This window comes from Coffea eugenioides, chromosome 10, assembly GCF_003713205.1.
Source record: "Coffea eugenioides isolate CCC68of chromosome 10, Ceug_1.0, whole genome shotgun sequence".
Taxonomy (NCBI): Eukaryota; Viridiplantae; Streptophyta; class Magnoliopsida; order Gentianales; family Rubiaceae; genus Coffea; species Coffea eugenioides.
The window spans coordinates 5,555,183-5,571,634 of NC_040044.1; the positions used below are offsets into that span (position 1 = coordinate 5,555,183).

The following is a 16,452-nucleotide window of genomic DNA, read 5'->3' on the forward strand; positions in this document are numbered from 1 at the left end:
GGTGAATCGCTTGACACCGACTCAAATCAAGAATCTCTCAGAAATTTCATGAAATACCGCCCAAGATCAAATCAAGCCTCTAACTCTCAGTATTAGAGATCTAAACCCACAAAATTTTCTCAATGTCCTTGAGAGTTAATCTTTTCGCCCCAAGACCCCTTCAACGATTCCCAAAACTCCAAACCAATCCATTCCTCTCGTATTCTTCCTCAAGGCCCCAGCTCATTAACATATCGTCGAGGCTTCGATTCTCAATTTCATGCACCAGCGGCGACAACAGCTTGAGCGATGCAGAGCTTGAATTAAAGTTGGCCAGAGAAGTTGAAAAATTGAACTCTCAAATCGTACAAAGAGAGGAGGCCTTGAATAAGAGTAGAGAACTCTTGTTTAATGAGTTGAGCAGCTACATGGGCTCGAAAGTTGAAGAAGCCGGGAAGAAATGGAGGAAATTGAGCGAAGATGAAAAGTGGGTTGTGGTTAATGGGTTTGTTTCTGAATGGAGTGATAACTTTCATCCCTTGTCTGCTAGATCTGTCAAAGAGTTAGTTGATGAATACTTGGTTGACTAGTGGGAATACCCGTGCTATGCACGGTGCTGACATTATTGGAAAAAAAATAAAATGGTGAACAAATAAAGGTGAAAAAATTTTACCAATCAAATTAAAATATAATATCTGTTTAACAATAGTTTGAAATATAATAGAATGTATATATCATTCAAGAACCGTCTTTTTTCGGTTGTATAAGAATTTTTTTTATCATTGTATGAGAATTGTTAACAAAAAAATACAATAGTTAATATAGAATAACATCAATAGAATTTAATACAATTGTGTTGTAATCAAATGAAAAATACGCACCAATTGAATTGTTATTAGCACCCATAGTTAATGAAGTAATCCCTATATAAAAATATTTTGGTACATGTAGTAATTGGTAATCTATAAAATAAAATAAATTGCTAATCTATAAAATTGCTAAGTTGTCTATAAATAGCATCAATAGAATGTAATACAATTGTATTGTAATCGAACAATTGTAATACAATTGTATTGTATTGTATCTATAGTTGATTTAGCAAGATAGTGCAGCCAAAAAATGTGTATGTAAGATGAGTATGACGATATAAGAAACTGTATATTTACCATGATCACGCAAAATCATTGGTGATGTGGATGCCTGGCGATCTTGAGGACAGTTAGATTTTTCATTTCTTTGATCTAGAAATAAAATATATATTAAATTAAAAATCAATAGTTTATGTATTTATTTTATGTGTAAATAGTGATACATTGTATGAGAACTGTTAACCAAAAAAATACAATAATTAATATAGAAATAGCATCAATAGAATTTAATAGAATTGCATTGTAATCAAATGAAAACAATTACAGAGAAGTGGTTACCTGAACTAAGGAATGCAGTTTTAAATGCTCAAAACTGCCTTGACGATTACACATATGTCAGGGGCTTGGTGAGTTTTTTGCTCCTCTTGAATCATTTTCTTTTTTCTAAATGTAATATATTACTTGCAGGTGTTAAGTAGGACTTGGCTCTAACCTTTCGTTTAAGTACTTTAAGTAATGAACTATTTATTCCATGAGTTGAATTGTGCTGTTGCTAGATAGATGAATCACGTAGTTGTAATTGTCATTGTTGATAAAGAAAAGAAAGGCTAGAATGCAATTTTGCCAAAAGGATTTCTGACGAAATTAAAAATTAATCCAATTTTAATAATGGGCGTATAGTGCCTTAGTTATTAGTAGTATCTGAATTGTTTTTCTCCAATTATAAACCATTTTTAATTATTTTTTTTAATTATCAAAAAATCTTTTTTTTATTTCATGCACGATCATTTTTGGAATAAAATTATGAAAATAACTATCGTAACACCTATTTTATGTGATAAATGTGCAATAAAAAATAATTAAAAAAATTTCAGTAATACAAACAAATAAATTTTTATAATATACAATTTATGTTAGAAATAGTAGAACCCTCAATCATGAACCTATACCATCCGCAATTATATAAGCAAGCAATACCTTTTTATCTTTGCTTTACAGTGTAACAATAAGCAAACAACCGTTCATAAGATTTTGTAAAAAATTTTCAGAAATAATGGATGATCAGAAAATCAATGCAATATCATTCATGACAAAAAACAAAGCAAAAGCAAAACATACTTAAAAGGCAGAGGGGACTGACCTGTAAAATTAAGCCGGCCGCAAGAAGGTTGATTTCTGTTGGAGTCTCTGCACATAATATCTTTCACTACTGCTCACAAAAGAAACAAAATCAATACATTTACAAAATCAATAGAGAACCCAAAACAAATAAGAAACTAAGAGAGAAGGTGAGAGAATTAACTCGATAAGTTAATTAAGTCGATCAGTAAAAGAAGAATTTGTAGGAGTAATTGTAGGATGAGTTAAGATAGTGGAATAGTGGGAGTGAGATAGTGAGAATATTGATTGGTGATAAGGTGATAGTGGAATAGTGGGAATATTGATTGGTGATAAGGTGGGTTATAACCCATTACTTTTTTATGTATTAAAATAAATACAAAAATATGAGTTAAGATAGTGGGATAGTGGGAGTGAGATAGTAGGAATATTGATTGGTGATAAGGTGATAGTGGGATAGTGGGAATATTGATTGGTGATAAGGTGGGTTATAACCCACTACTTTTTTATGTATTAAAATAAATACAAAAATCTAGAAAAAGTATGACAAGTTTAGAAGGCATTGAGAGGGTTTCTGCTAAAAATCCCTTCCTGAATACATATAGATATAGATTGGGACGAATGTTGCTTTTGTTCGTTCAATTATTATCAGAGGATAAAGTTGTCATTTGTGTGATAAAATATCACGATGTGTAAAGATCGGTTACTTTTCAGTGGAGCTTGGTGCAAAGTGCTTATAAACATATTTCGGGGTGTTTTGTGCAAGGGCTATGAAAGTTCATGGGGGTTTTCTGCATTTAACCCTAAATCTTACTACACAAAATATCAATTCAGTCTCCTTTTCTTGCACGTCTTTCATGACATATGGAAAGTTGCCCTTATTATTACTGATAATTACACATATCTGTCTTCGTCTTTATATGGACATAATGATGGTTGCATTTGACAAATTTCAAAAAGCAGTAAAGTTCGTGAGATTATTATATGAATAAATTTTATATATATTGATAGTGTATATATTATCACCATTTAATCCATGATATACATGCAAAAGTTGAATTTCATTCATCCAACGCTGTCAGTGTATACACTGTCAGTGTAGGAAAGATTAATCCTTATTATATTAGTTCTATCATTAAAATTTATATCCATCTCTCATCGATTGGCTGTATAATTAAGTTTAATATAGCTAAACTATGTTATTAACCTTCAATCTAATAATCTAATGATATTCCTAAATTTTCACCATTTTCATTTTGATAAACTTACGCTATCCTGCTCGAAAGAAAAAGAAATCAGAAACTCTGGCTTGTTTTTTTTCTTTTAAAGATCTCAAGCATTAATGTTATCCGCTTGAAATACTAGTGTAATTCAATTTTAAGTTCGCTTTCAAACGGCCTACTTCATTCTTTTGGCATTTTAAACCAACTTTGGTTGAATTAAACAATCTAGAAATCAAACGCGAAATCCATGTGCCGAAAATTAAGGTCATGCTAATCTTGCCAATTTGGCAATTTTTCATTCCTTACCAAAGACGGGTCGCACTCGTAAACGCAATCTTCCGCTCACTCTCCATAATCTAGCCACGTGGCATTCGAGGAATCTAACCAAAACCGATAATATAATGAACAAAATTTAACCAACAGAACAGAACCACTCAGCAAAAGAAAGACCGTCGCAAATAATAAAACAATGCCACTGCTCCTCTCGCCACCTCAACAGCCGCCGCCGTTATCTTACTCTATCCGCCTTAAGAATGCGGCGAATTTGAACTCTCTCCGCCGCGTTCTTCTACTATCAACACCACCTCATTCCTCTATTTCTTCTTCTTCTTCTTCTTCTTCTTCGTCTTCGTCTTCAGCTTCGCGCGCCGTGGAAAATGTGGATACGTTCACCAAGTACTCAGGATATTTATTCCAGCTGAGCTCCTCGGAAGCGGACTCGTTGACGGAGTACAACGTTTCGAAAATCGCCGGAATTTATCAGAAGAAGCCGCTCATTGTCCTCCGTCGCCTCTTCCAACTCGCTAGTACACTCGGGAAATGGTTCGCACTTCGCTACGTGGATAAACTCACCGAGCGTGCCGACCAGATGTTTGAGGTAGTTTTCACTCCAACCTATACTTATCAAGATCTGAATAACTCTTATTGAACATTTGAACCAATCAAATTCTTTTTAAAATTATTTTAAGCTCGAATTTGACTATATCAAGTTATATTGAGATGATAAAAGCTTATTTTTAATAGTTAACTCCATGTTGGTTTTTAGAATCCATATTTTATGATCATTCAAGTGGTAGCAGGGAGTGTTTTGTAGTTAAACTGCGTTGTTCTTTGTTTAATTGTTGTTATTATTGATTACTCAGGTTAGAGCAGAGGAACTGAGAAGGATATTGGTAGAGCTTGGGCCGGTATGTTCTAGACGTATTAACTTTTTAAGCAGAAATTTATGAATTTAGTCATGCGTCTGTATTTTAATTCAGGCTTTTTTTTTTCTTTTCCTTTTGTAGGCATATATTAAAATAGCTCAAGCTGTTTCAACTAGACCTGTAAGTGACACTTCTCTTTCATTACCATTGGCTTGGCTTCATTTCCTATTTAATTTGTTGTCGAGATTAAGTTGCTAAGGCTTCTAAACTTCTTGAATTTTTTATACTTGTGATTATTTATGATTTTGACTACTATGAGCACAAAAATTTGGTACTAAAGCTTTCTACATAGACCCCATGGGTGATGCTGATCATTGATGGCATAAATAGAGTCCTCAATCTTTATTTCCTTAAGCTGTGAATTTTTTCTGATAGTTTTTTTTTTTTGCATTTTTCTTGAATTTTGATATCTATCATTTTCTTCTTCAGTAGTGGCTCTTGGATCTTCTTGAAGGAGAGTAAAGACAAACAAGTTTTTTTTTTTTTTAGCAACACTGACCTTTTATTGATTATACTGAGAGAATGTGTGTGCACAAGGTTAATCCACAGCTACATCAGATCAACACCACAAACCCACAAATGCAAATAAACTCTAGTAACCTAAAAAAGATTTATCCTGTGGCAAATCCAATCGAGTGTTAGTTCCAATTTTCTCTGGTTTTGGGAATCTTTACCCAAGTAAGCACCACATGCTTCATACTCTACACAATAGCTGCCATGACACCTGCAGTAGAATGCTTAGCTTGGGATATCCCAGAATTTCAAGCTCTCCAAATTTCGTACACAGCAACTGCAAAAATCAGCCTCTTGAATTGGTGCGCAAAAGAAGACGGACAAGTAAAATTATCTAAGACAACCAATTAAACCCAGTGGTTCTCTGTGCAGGCTGCATATGAGCTTGCTTCAGTAGTTCCTATGAAGTTTCTGAATACCATACATTGAATGTTTGGGGTATTTAGGAGATATTTGCATTTGGTTAGCAATCAGAGAAAAAGAATATAACAAAGTCGATTTGCAATTATCAGAGAAAAAGTAACAAACCAAAAGTTAGAGGCAATGTCAAAAGGAGAATTCTTCACATTTTCTCTCATTGATAACTGAACAAAGCCATTCTCTCAAACAGCTCCCAAGTGACAAAAGTACAAAGAGCTCATCTACTTTGTCAAACATGTCCAAACCATCTCCTTCATGTTTACCATCCAGAAATTACATTTTTCTGTTCATGTTTGTGTATTTAATTTGAATTTAAATCAATTTGAAGGTAGTATTGAAGCTGATAAAATGTGCAGTTTGATGATTCCACTAATTAGCAGCACATTGTTTGTAACCATTAATTTCTTGCAATTTGCAACTTAAATGAGTTCGTACAGGAGAAACAATGTTGGCCATACGTATAGAAGAATTGAGGTGTTTCTGTATTCAATCAAATAGACTTGCATCAGGCCCTGAATTAAATTCATACATCATTTGGTGATGGTTTCTCGATTAGTGTTTCAACATCTCATGTTTGAATAAAAGAGAACAATTTGTGATAACAAATTTGATCGGCCATGTTTAGTTGCTTAAGCCATCATTTCTCATGTTAACACTACTTACTGTAAGTTCAGATACACAAAAACAACGTCCTCTGAAAAAGCGAAGAAGATAGAGAGACAGTAAAGGAAAAATAGTCCTCATCTTGTTCTCCAACCTGATACCTGCCAATTTGCAGTGGACATGCATTATTGGTTATTTAGTTCCTTCTGAAGGTGGAGTATCTTTGTTTAAGTTAAAGTATCCTCCTTGTTAGGAACACTCTTGAGCTATATAATATGTGGTGATTGCAAAATCAAAGTTGATTAAAAAAAAAGTGCATGCTTGTGAATTTCAAGCATTTAAATTATTATAAGCTGGAGATGTTTGAGTAGTATTTCATGATTTTGTTCAAGAAACAGCATTTCATACATTCTAGGTCCCCTGTTTTCATTCTAATAGCATTGTTGCATAATCCTGAAAGGGACTGCATTAATGTTATGCAACTACATTGTTTTACGATATTTTATTTACTTTATTTTAACCAGGCACATCTTACACTCTACTTTGACATATTCTTCCAGGATTTGATACCACCTTCATATTTGGATGAGCTCTCACTGCTTCAAGATCGAATAGCACCTTTTTCTTCTGATGTTGCTTTTGATATGATAGAGAGAGAGCTTGAGTTACCAATAGATGCTATTTTCTCAGAGATCTCGCCTGAGCCTCTAGCTGCAGCATCTCTTGGGCAGGTTTTCGGTTATTCATGCTTATTTGTAACTTATTATTTAGATTCTAACTCATATTGAGTACTTCATATGGTGACAATAACAAAATTAATGCTGGTTGTGGTTGTCCCTAATTTTTAACCGTATAACTAAAGGTTTGTTATCTTTTCTTTATCTTTGGGTCTGGAAAGGTTTATCAAGCTAGGCTTCGTTCTAATGGACAACTAGTTGCTGTCAAGGTTCAAAGGCCAGGAGTTCAAGCAGCAATCTCTCTCGACATATTAATTTTGCGTTACCTTGCAGGATTAATAAAGAGAGCTGGCAAATTTAACTCTGACCTTCAGGTAGTCTTTCATGAAAGAGATAAATGATTCTTTTGTGTACAAAGAAGCGGAAAATATGTAGTTTGGTCACATGATCCTTGCATTTCCTAGGCTGGAAAGTCTACAACTAGTGTTGCCAGGCAATGTAGGCTGAATCCTATGAATTGGTGCATGTATTGTGGCCTTAGGAATACTTCCTGAAAGGAGGTCTTTGTGATCTTTTCTTGTGGAGGTTATACCTCCTTATATCTAGATCCACTTGTAATTAAATTACAATAAATTTAGTTTTATTAGTGTAATATAGGGGTTTGACTGTCTGATCTTCAACTCGTAGGGTATCGTTGATGAGTGGGCATCAAGTCTTTTTCGGGTATGTATCCATCATTTTACACTTGATTGCTCATATGTAGCTACACTTCCATGGTTGCATGTATGTGACTGCTAGTTAGGGCATTCATCCAAATTCTCAGTGCTAAGACAAGTTTGAAGGTTGAGACTAAATGAATCTCCCAAAAGAAGTTCTCAGTTAGTTGCCTATGGAAATAACCTTACAAGATGAGGTAACTTAAGGAGTCTTAAGTTCATGCACGTGAACAGCATTCTTACTTATTAAAAGTGGCTTGAGTCAAAATCTTATTCACATTACAGCATCTTTTTATGAGGGGTGAGCAGCATTTGAGTGAAACTCCTATTTTGTTAGATCAAGGTAACTTATGGTCCATGCAATATTGTTCCTTTCATGTGTAATTTCAGTGTTCAGAAGCATTATTCATTTAGAAGAATGGGAATGGATGATTTATGATCCTTTTAAGCACTAATATGAATAGAAGTTTTCTGTTATTTGAATAGATTTATCTCACGTAATTTGTGTATAAAAATGGAATCACTTGCTGCCAAAATACTATAGCAGCCACAGTTATCATACCCTGAATCACTTACTGTTTAAATACCACAGTATTCAGGCTACCATACACCATGTTTTGTTCTCACAATTTAAATTCTGCTTGTTAATCTCCATCACAAGATCAAAAGAGGAATATATTCTTAGGGCTTTGTATTGAATACAGGTAATCAAATTGAATGCAGGAGATGGACTACATACGAGAAGCCAGCAATGGAGTTAAATTCAGGTACAAGGTCAATTTCGGCAAATATGAATTCCAAAATTTTAACTTATAATCATATTGCACTTATTATGTGTATATGTATCTGTATGGTGCTTCTGGAGTCTCTTTTCAGCTCATCATGAGAGCTCGTTTTAGCTTTACAGGCTAACATGAAACCTATCTGGAGCAGGACCCAATGAATCATCTAACTGTTGAAAATCTTTGCATTGCGATTTATGAATTAATCAGGGTCGTCAGTCAACTCTTTCTGCTAAGATAAATTTGGCAAGTATCTGTTGGATTCTATAACCGTCTCACAGTATCTTATGTCTGCGATGCATTGGAAAAAGTTTCGCCTTTCAACCCCTTCTTGAAAGAATGTGTGTATAAGTATCTAAGTTAATCTTTTCTTGTGACATAATTTTTTGTTTTGGGGTACATTGCTATAACACTGACCAATCTGTAATGTGATGTGGTTGTATGGTTGCATGCCAATCAAGAGTTATTGCTAGAAATGTTGGCTGTTATAGTCAGCTGGATTACGAATGGAACTGATATATATTCAGTCAACCTTGGTTTAGTTTCTATTATGTTGTATTGGGACTGGGCTTTTTAGTCATATTTGAGCCATGAATCTCACGATCCCTTCTGAGTTCAACCTCCACAGAAATGCCTAGTTTCTCACTCATTTGTCTTATTGGTTGATTATATTGACCATATTTTCTGTCTTTGTATGTTTTAACTATTGCCCCGTTGTGCTATGCAGGCAATTATATGGTGGAATAAAAGATGTTGTAGTTCCCGAAATATTCATGAATCAAACAACTCGCAAGATCCTTGTCATGAAATGGGTGGAGGTAATATTGGAGGTCCTTGTCACAACTACCATTGATTTAGCTCGTTTTAACAAACCAATTAAGTTTTCTGCTAGCCACAGCATAAAGAACTCAGAAATTTGTTAGGGTATAAAATTAAAATAAAGAAAGGGGCTCAGTAGGAAAGCCCTGTTTGGAATTCACTAACTTTCTTGGTCAACATTAGCTTCCTACTTTAGTCCTCAATAAATTAACTGCAGAGCCAACCTAGCTATTTACAAGATTCGCCCCTGGCCACCCAATAAAATTACTTCTTGCTTCTAGTTTGCTTGGTTTTTGGGTTGTCTAGAATCACGTTTTGCAAGAAAAGTGCCTATCTGGTCGTGCTTCTTCTCACTTGACATGGAGCTACCTTCAACAAAATTTGCATTATCTTAGGTCATCTAAGACTTGACATCTAGGACAACTTGTACGGGCATTTTTATTTCATTTGTTACAAAGTTAAGGCATTTTAGGGTCAGGCTGAATGTTTCTGCTTGCTCATATAGCTAACTATTTATCTTTGTTCTTCACTGTTAACCACCAAATCCATACTCTGCATTTTAGAACAATACCTCTAGAAAGGGGTACTATCATAACTTAAATGTTAAATCATACATCTAGACGTGTTGTTCTCATTGTTTGTTCCCAGGATTACATAGTTCAATAGCTGTTCACTTGCTAATATGAAGGATAAGTGTCATATAGTATAATTTATGCATTCATCTTCCAAAACTAGTTCAATATTATCCTCGTATAATTCAAATTTGGTGATCTCTAGGGACAAAAGCTGGCTGAAGTGAAGGATCTCTATTTGGTTGAGGTCAAATCACGAACCCGTTTTCTGTTCTCTTTTTTTCCCCCTATTTTTCAGATTTTCTGCCATATAGCACAATGTTGTAGACCTAAAAGCCGCACTCTGAATTCACACAGGTAGGAGTTTATTGCTCATTCAATCAACTTCTGGAAAGAGGGTTCTATCATGCAGATCCACATCCTGGAAACTTACTTCGCACATATGATGGGAAACTTGCATACTTAGGTACTCTCTTGAACTTACATCTATTATGAAGCATATTAAGATTTAGTTAACACAACTAATGGTAAACGGAAATACATAATGCTGTATTTAATTGCCAATAGCCCCTGATTTTCCTTTTCCTTTCCCCTTTTTCTTCTCGTGATTAGGTTTTAACATTATGATTTCTTGTGTTTGGGTTTGAACATTATGATTTTGCCTGTTTAGTTGCCTTGATTGAAGCTGAAACCTTATTTTGCCATTCTAGTGTAATCATAATTAAATTTACTGCTTAAACTAGTCAAATTAACTTCCCTGTATTTTCAACTTCAGACTTCGGTATGATGGGTGAATTCAAACAAGAACTTCGTGATGGTTTTATTGAAGCTTGTCTTCATCTTGTAAATCGTGATTATGATGCATTGGCCAAGGACTTCGTGACTCTTGGGTAGATGATCATGTTTTCATTCAATTGCTGAAGAAATTGGTTCTACCCTTGATGGCATTGATTAAACACTATTTACTTGTTTACTTGACAGACTTCTTCCACCAACTGCAGACAAGGAAGCTGTTACAGTGGCACTAACAGGTTAAAATTTACTCTTCATAATATGAACTCTTGTGTATGAATCTGAAGAGGTGACGTCAATATATTATGTATGGGTTCATTGATAGTTTTCCGGCCTCCGTAGGTGTTTTTCGAGATGCCGTTGCCAAAGGAGTTCGCAATATAAGTTTTGGGGATCTTCTGGGAGATTTGGGAGTTACCATGTAAAGTTCTGATTTTGAGCCTTTTATTGAATAATTACATGTATCTCATCGTAGGAAATCACAAAATTAGAGAATAGACTTGTACTATTGACTGAAGAACTAACCTAGCATTTTGAGTTTCATTTCCGTTATTTAAAAAGAAAAAACAAATCATTTAAAGATGGTGATATTGTGAAATGGTTGTTCATGAATATATATATATATTAGAGATTCCTTTACATGAAAGTGTTCTTTTCAATCAATATTCTCTAGGTTGCATGAGAGTTGTGCTAAACATGCTTCAATGTTTTTTGTATATTTTTTCCCATTTGATACAGTGGTGCCTAAGTTGAATATGCAATCTTCAGCATACACCTTGGATAAAAGTCTGAACTATGAACCTGCAAAACGATGACATTTAAGTAAAATCTGTTGTTGTCCTTCAGAAAGCATACCTAAATATGTTCTTCTTTCTTTTTATTCTGAAAAAAATCATATATGGTTGATTTTTTCTTCTCATCATAAACATTGTTTCAATAATTGGCAGGTATAAGTTCAAATTCCAGATACCATCGTACTTCTCTCTTGTCATTCGGAGGTGCCCACCTTTTCCTCTTCAATTCTAGCAGAATAGTGTCACTATACTCACTAGAAAATCAAAGTAAATAAAGCAGATGTTTGTTGTAAGAATTTCTTGTTCTTTTAGCCCCGTACATCCTTCTAGTAACCTTAAGAAATTGATTTCCTTCTAGCTATTTTGCATTTTAATCCACCATCCAAATTCATTACTTGTTTCCGGCAAACTTCCAGCCTTGCTGTTTTGGAGGGCATTGCTATCAGCTTTGATCCAAATTACAAAGTTTTGGGTAGTACCTACCCATGGATAGCCAGGAAAGTACTGACCGACAGCTCATTAAAGCTGCAATTGTCGCTTCAAGCTATTCTCTATAAGGTAAATTTGTGGATACAATTCCTGTCTCTGCTGAAGATGCAATCTAACTGTATGTCATTGTTTTATCTGCTATATCATCTACCACCGCTTTATCCTTGTCAAAACCCACAGCCTGATTGACTAATTTTCATGTCAGGATGGTGTGTTCAGGATTGACCGTCTGGAGTCTCTGGTCACAGAGGTGAGATGGTTGCATGGGAATTTTTTTGCCCTTAAATAGATTTTTTTTTCTTTGAAAAGATTAGTTTTATTCATTTCATGTCTCTAAAGCAAGTTGTCTGCTGACCTCTCTTTGTCCCGATATTTTCTGTTGAATCATTGGCTAATCTGCTAGTGCCACTAAAGATTCTATTTGCACAGTAATGTGGAGCATCTGAAGAGTATTCTGCTTTTGTTACTAATTTTTTGACTGAAATATTCTTTCTTTAGTTCCTAAATTTCATTATTCCATTCTATTCCCTCTCTCAGTTTGGTATTTTCGTACCACTAGCTAATTTCTTTGAAAACCTTGAATGCTTTGGCAGTCCCTACGTGCTCGGACAGAAAGATCGATCAGAAAACAAATTGAAGATGGTGATTCCCATATTATTGTCAAGGAAGTCCTTTCCTTTACATTGACTGAAAAGGTTTGTTGCTTGTTCATGCATTATTGCCGTTGAAGGGACTAGAATTTTGCTATTCAGTGAAGAGAAAGGAAAGTTAACTTACTAAAAATTTTGCAGGGGGCTTTTGTTAGAGAGATAATTCTTGAAGAATTTGCGAAGGTATAGTAGGTTAAAGGATTTTTGTTTAATAGTTTTCTGATGCATATAAGAGATGGAATCAAGGTAGCGGATGGTCCATGAACATTTATATCTTGATTAAAATACAAAACCCTTCTCCAATCCATTACAGCAAAATAACAAACAAGAAGCTGAATTTTCTCCGAGCATGTAAATCCAACAGCTTAATTCACAGTGTTGGAGAGCCTTGACAGTCTTTGTTCAGAAAGAGGAAAGTAAAGCTATCATATTTTTTCTTGTGTTTGAAAAATTGCACGCATGCGGCAATTTATAGCATCTTTAAAAGATTGGTTCACCTAATCACATTCTGAAAGAGCTTCTGTATTATGGTTCTAAATCCACAAGATTCTAAACTGCCAAATAGTTGATGGTGTTAAAATTCTAAATCCACAAGATTCTGCATTGGTGTATAAGAACTACTTTTTCTTCTGTATCTTAACATGCTGCTGTAGATGCCTCAGGTTACTGATAGTCTTACGAATTTTTCTAGGGATTGGATGCATTTGGACTTGCAACTCTTGATTCTGTAGCATCTTCACTTACTGCAAGACTCCCATTCTCTGGTTCTCCATCATTTTCACTAATGACTGATGAAGATAGTGCAAATTTGAGAACATTGCAGCGCCTTGTGTCGTTGCTATCAGGTCTTCAAGAGGATAGAAAAACTGGCATGGTAAGAGATTTTCATTTCAATAGTTTAACTAGTCGAAAGTCAAATCATTACTCATCTGTTAAGTAGGTCTCTAATGATAGAAATGAATGAAATGACTTGCACAACTGCGCGTATATCAACCTCTACAGGCCTCTGTGTACATGTTGAAGTGTAATGATAAGTTTTGGTACTTGCGTTGTGGGGAGAGAGAGAGTGTGTGTGAGGGAGAGACAGTTTTTATGTTTTATCACAAGTGCGTTTTTCTAATCAAGCTACCACCAAATATTTGAAAATCTTTTGCTCAAATATGTAACAGTGCTGCAAGTGAAAAAGCAATATGTCAAGCCATCTTCATTGATGATGCATAACTTTCTAGTCCTTGAGAAGTTGGATGTGTGACCATTAGAATACTTCCTATAGTCACTTGACAAATTTAAGCTGTTGCTTTGATACTTTTGGAACCCCAACTTCAATTTCATCATGATTATAACCGCCGGTGATTATGCAATTCAGTCTGTAAGAGATAGCTTAAACATGGATGAGAATGTTAAACTTGATTATAAAGTGCTGTATTACAAGGATGAATTAATCAATCGAACAAGTTATTTAACACTGCTCATTGAGCAAGTGAAATTCATTGTAGCCCCACATTTGATTTATAATTTTTAAAATTTGGTTTTAAATAAGAATGTTAATTTAGTATAACATAAGGGATGAATTCACGACTGTGTCACAAGAGTTAATCCTAATGAAGTGATAATACTCTAGCTCATAAAACAGTAAAATAAGAATGAGCTACGACTTAGGACCACTAAGGCCAGACAATATGGTACAGGTTTTCTCTCATGAAATGTTCAAATGTACTAACATGTCCAGATGGGGCATTTACATAATTTTTTGCAGGTCAGTGCTTACAATAGCCGGAAAATATCTTCAAATGGAGATTCCCTGGTTCTTTATCAATCTGTATCAATTGAGGAATTAGGGCGATTCCTTGCTGTCCTCCCGGAGGTAATTTAGCTCTTCAAATCTGAATAGACACGTGGTCAAAGGAATATCATGGCTGTGTCTACCTACAGGATACTAGTAATGAACTCCCAGATATTAGAAGCCTCTCATTGTTATGGCTCTCACAACATTTAGATATTCTTTTCTTTATGAAAGTGAGAAAAGGGGGGTTAGATTCCTTGACTACTTATATTGTTTGCATATAAGTGAAGCCTTCCAATCTTATCAAAAAATCCCGGGCCTTTGTGATTGTTCATTTAGTATATCCTCGGATTACATTTGCTGATTAGCGTGATTGGTTTTGGGTAATATAAACTTCTATGGGAAGGAAGTTCTGATAATTATGTTCCACACCTTTGGCAGCTCCCACCAGATGTGCAACAACAGTTACTTCGGTTGCCAGCTGACCTGTTTGCCAAGTTGGTTTCTCGTGTTGCTGCAAGAGCACTTCGGAGGGTTTTCTCGTAACATCAATCCATTATTTATTGATTTTTTTAATGGGAAAACCACATGATATTTATGCTTCTGCTGCCTTTGGTATTCTTTCACAATGTATTCCCAAATTCTGGAATGGGACGTCATTCAAATACAGGAAGAGAGAGCGAGTACATGTTCTCTTGAGTAGGTGGCAAAATGTAGGGCCACCGCCTTGCGTAAATTCAAAGGTTTAACAAGGAAAAACAAAATAATTGTATACAGGAGACTTCGAGGCATTGAGTCATTGCTGCATGACTCCATTATTTTTCAAATGGCTCCCAGCAAAATGCTAGTATGTGATTTGGGTTTGTTTGGATTTAAACTTATTTGCAAAATAGTTTTTAGTTGCTTCATAAACACATTTTTTAATTAATCTTTTTATTTTTCTAATCACATTTTTATCGCACATACATCACATCATAAAAAATGTTATATAGCTTTTTCAAATAATCTCCCATCCAAGCACATTCTACTTCTTGCGATGTTTTGCCCATAGTTATAAAATTCGGTTCAGCTTGACAATCGAACTGTCTAAATTGGTGACTAAGCAATAGGATTGGGTTGGGTCATTAATTAGATCGGACAAGTAATAAACTTATTGATCAGTCAATTATTTAGCAGTTCAATTGGTGAATTGCAAAAAAAAGTGTCAGTTGAACTGTTAACTTAAAAATGTTATTATTTTTGTAATTTAAAATATATTATTACATTATATAATATAGATGCCGTCCAACCTGCTATTGAACCACCCAATCCACGGTTGAACTGATCACCTCATTTTATAACTATAGTTTTGCCTATATCTGCTTCCGTGAATAACCCACACATACATAAAACATTAATAATATATGTAGAATGTAATGATCTTGATACCAAATGGAAATATGCTCATGACGTATAGTTAAAGTTTACAATACCAGAATACCAGTTTAAGTTTGGTCTAGTCGATAGAAAGAACAAAATTACTAAGAATTCTTCCTCCTATCAGGTTCAGAGTTCGAATATTGGATCATCTGATAGTTGAAGATAGAAAGGGTGTGGAAAGAAAAAAAGAAACTTATTAATCTTTTAACTGGTTAAAGGTTTATATTTATTGATAGCGACAGCTCATGTAAAGACTTCATATGTGAACAAATACTAAGAAAGGTGTTACTTACTAATTCCGAATGTTGCCCCCTTTTTTTTTTTTTTTATAAATGGTGTAGCATGCTCTGAATTGATCTTGAAGCGATTTTTCAAATCTGTAGTGCATGTACGAGTCAGGCAACTTTTCCACCTAAACTGAAACAGCTTTAGGTTTTGGTTTTTCAAATTTTTTAGGTCATGCTGTAGCGCATTATTGACTAGGTCTTTGTTCATCTCCTGATTTTAGTAGGTCAATTCTCGTGCCTCAATTGACTTTAAAAGCTGGATAACATTTGCATTCATAAAACGGCAGTAAAAGCAAATTCCAGAAAGCATCTTTTTAAGAATATGCTCCTAGTTTTCTGCCCAAATAAAACTTTAATATGTGAAAGGATGTTAAACAACTAAGCGAGACATGATGATATCATCGAAAATACTAGGAAAAAATAATAATGATTCCCCAAAATTAACATCTTTTTTTTTTTTTGTTGGGTAAGATATTTATTGATACCCAAAGGAGATACAAAACTACAAGGGGCATACCCCAG

The 16,452-nt window shown here is 34.6% G+C and overlaps 1 protein-coding gene across 1 annotated transcript; it reads left to right on the forward strand.

Annotated features, from left to right (window-relative positions):
• Positions 1–3,854: 3,854 nt before the first annotated feature.
• Positions 3,855–15,101, forward strand: LOC113750176 (uncharacterized aarF domain-containing protein kinase At1g71810, chloroplastic). The gene is made up of 21 exons (XM_027294133.1): positions 3,855–4,286; positions 4,552–4,596; positions 4,696–4,734; positions 6,711–6,881; positions 7,049–7,201; positions 7,515–7,550; positions 8,267–8,310; positions 9,053–9,143; positions 9,922–9,963; positions 10,074–10,182; positions 10,492–10,606; positions 10,698–10,747; positions 10,851–10,929; positions 11,456–11,506; positions 11,719–11,860; positions 11,997–12,041; positions 12,385–12,486; positions 12,583–12,624; positions 13,133–13,315; positions 14,198–14,305; positions 14,666–15,101. Exons 1-21 carry the CDS (start codon positions 3,879–3,881, stop codon positions 14,768–14,770), a joined length of 2,160 nt encoding a protein of 719 aa, XP_027149934.1. The 5' UTR covers positions 3,855–3,878; the 3' UTR covers positions 14,771–15,101.
• Positions 15,102–16,452: the final 1,351 nt, after the last annotated feature.

Excerpts from the sequence above, each read along its gene's own strand:
- LOC113750176 (XM_027294133.1), top strand. The coding sequence starts at position 3,879 with ATGCCACTGCTCCTCTCGCCACCTCAACAGCCGCCGCCGTTATCTTAC. Across the intron at positions 4,597-4,695 it reads TATTGGTAGAGCTTGGGCCG|GCATATATTAAAATAGCTCA; the intron begins GTATGTTCTAGA and ends TTCCTTTTGTAG. Across the intron at positions 6,882-7,048 it reads CTGCAGCATCTCTTGGGCAG|GTTTATCAAGCTAGGCTTCG; the intron begins GTTTTCGGTTAT and ends GGGTCTGGAAAG.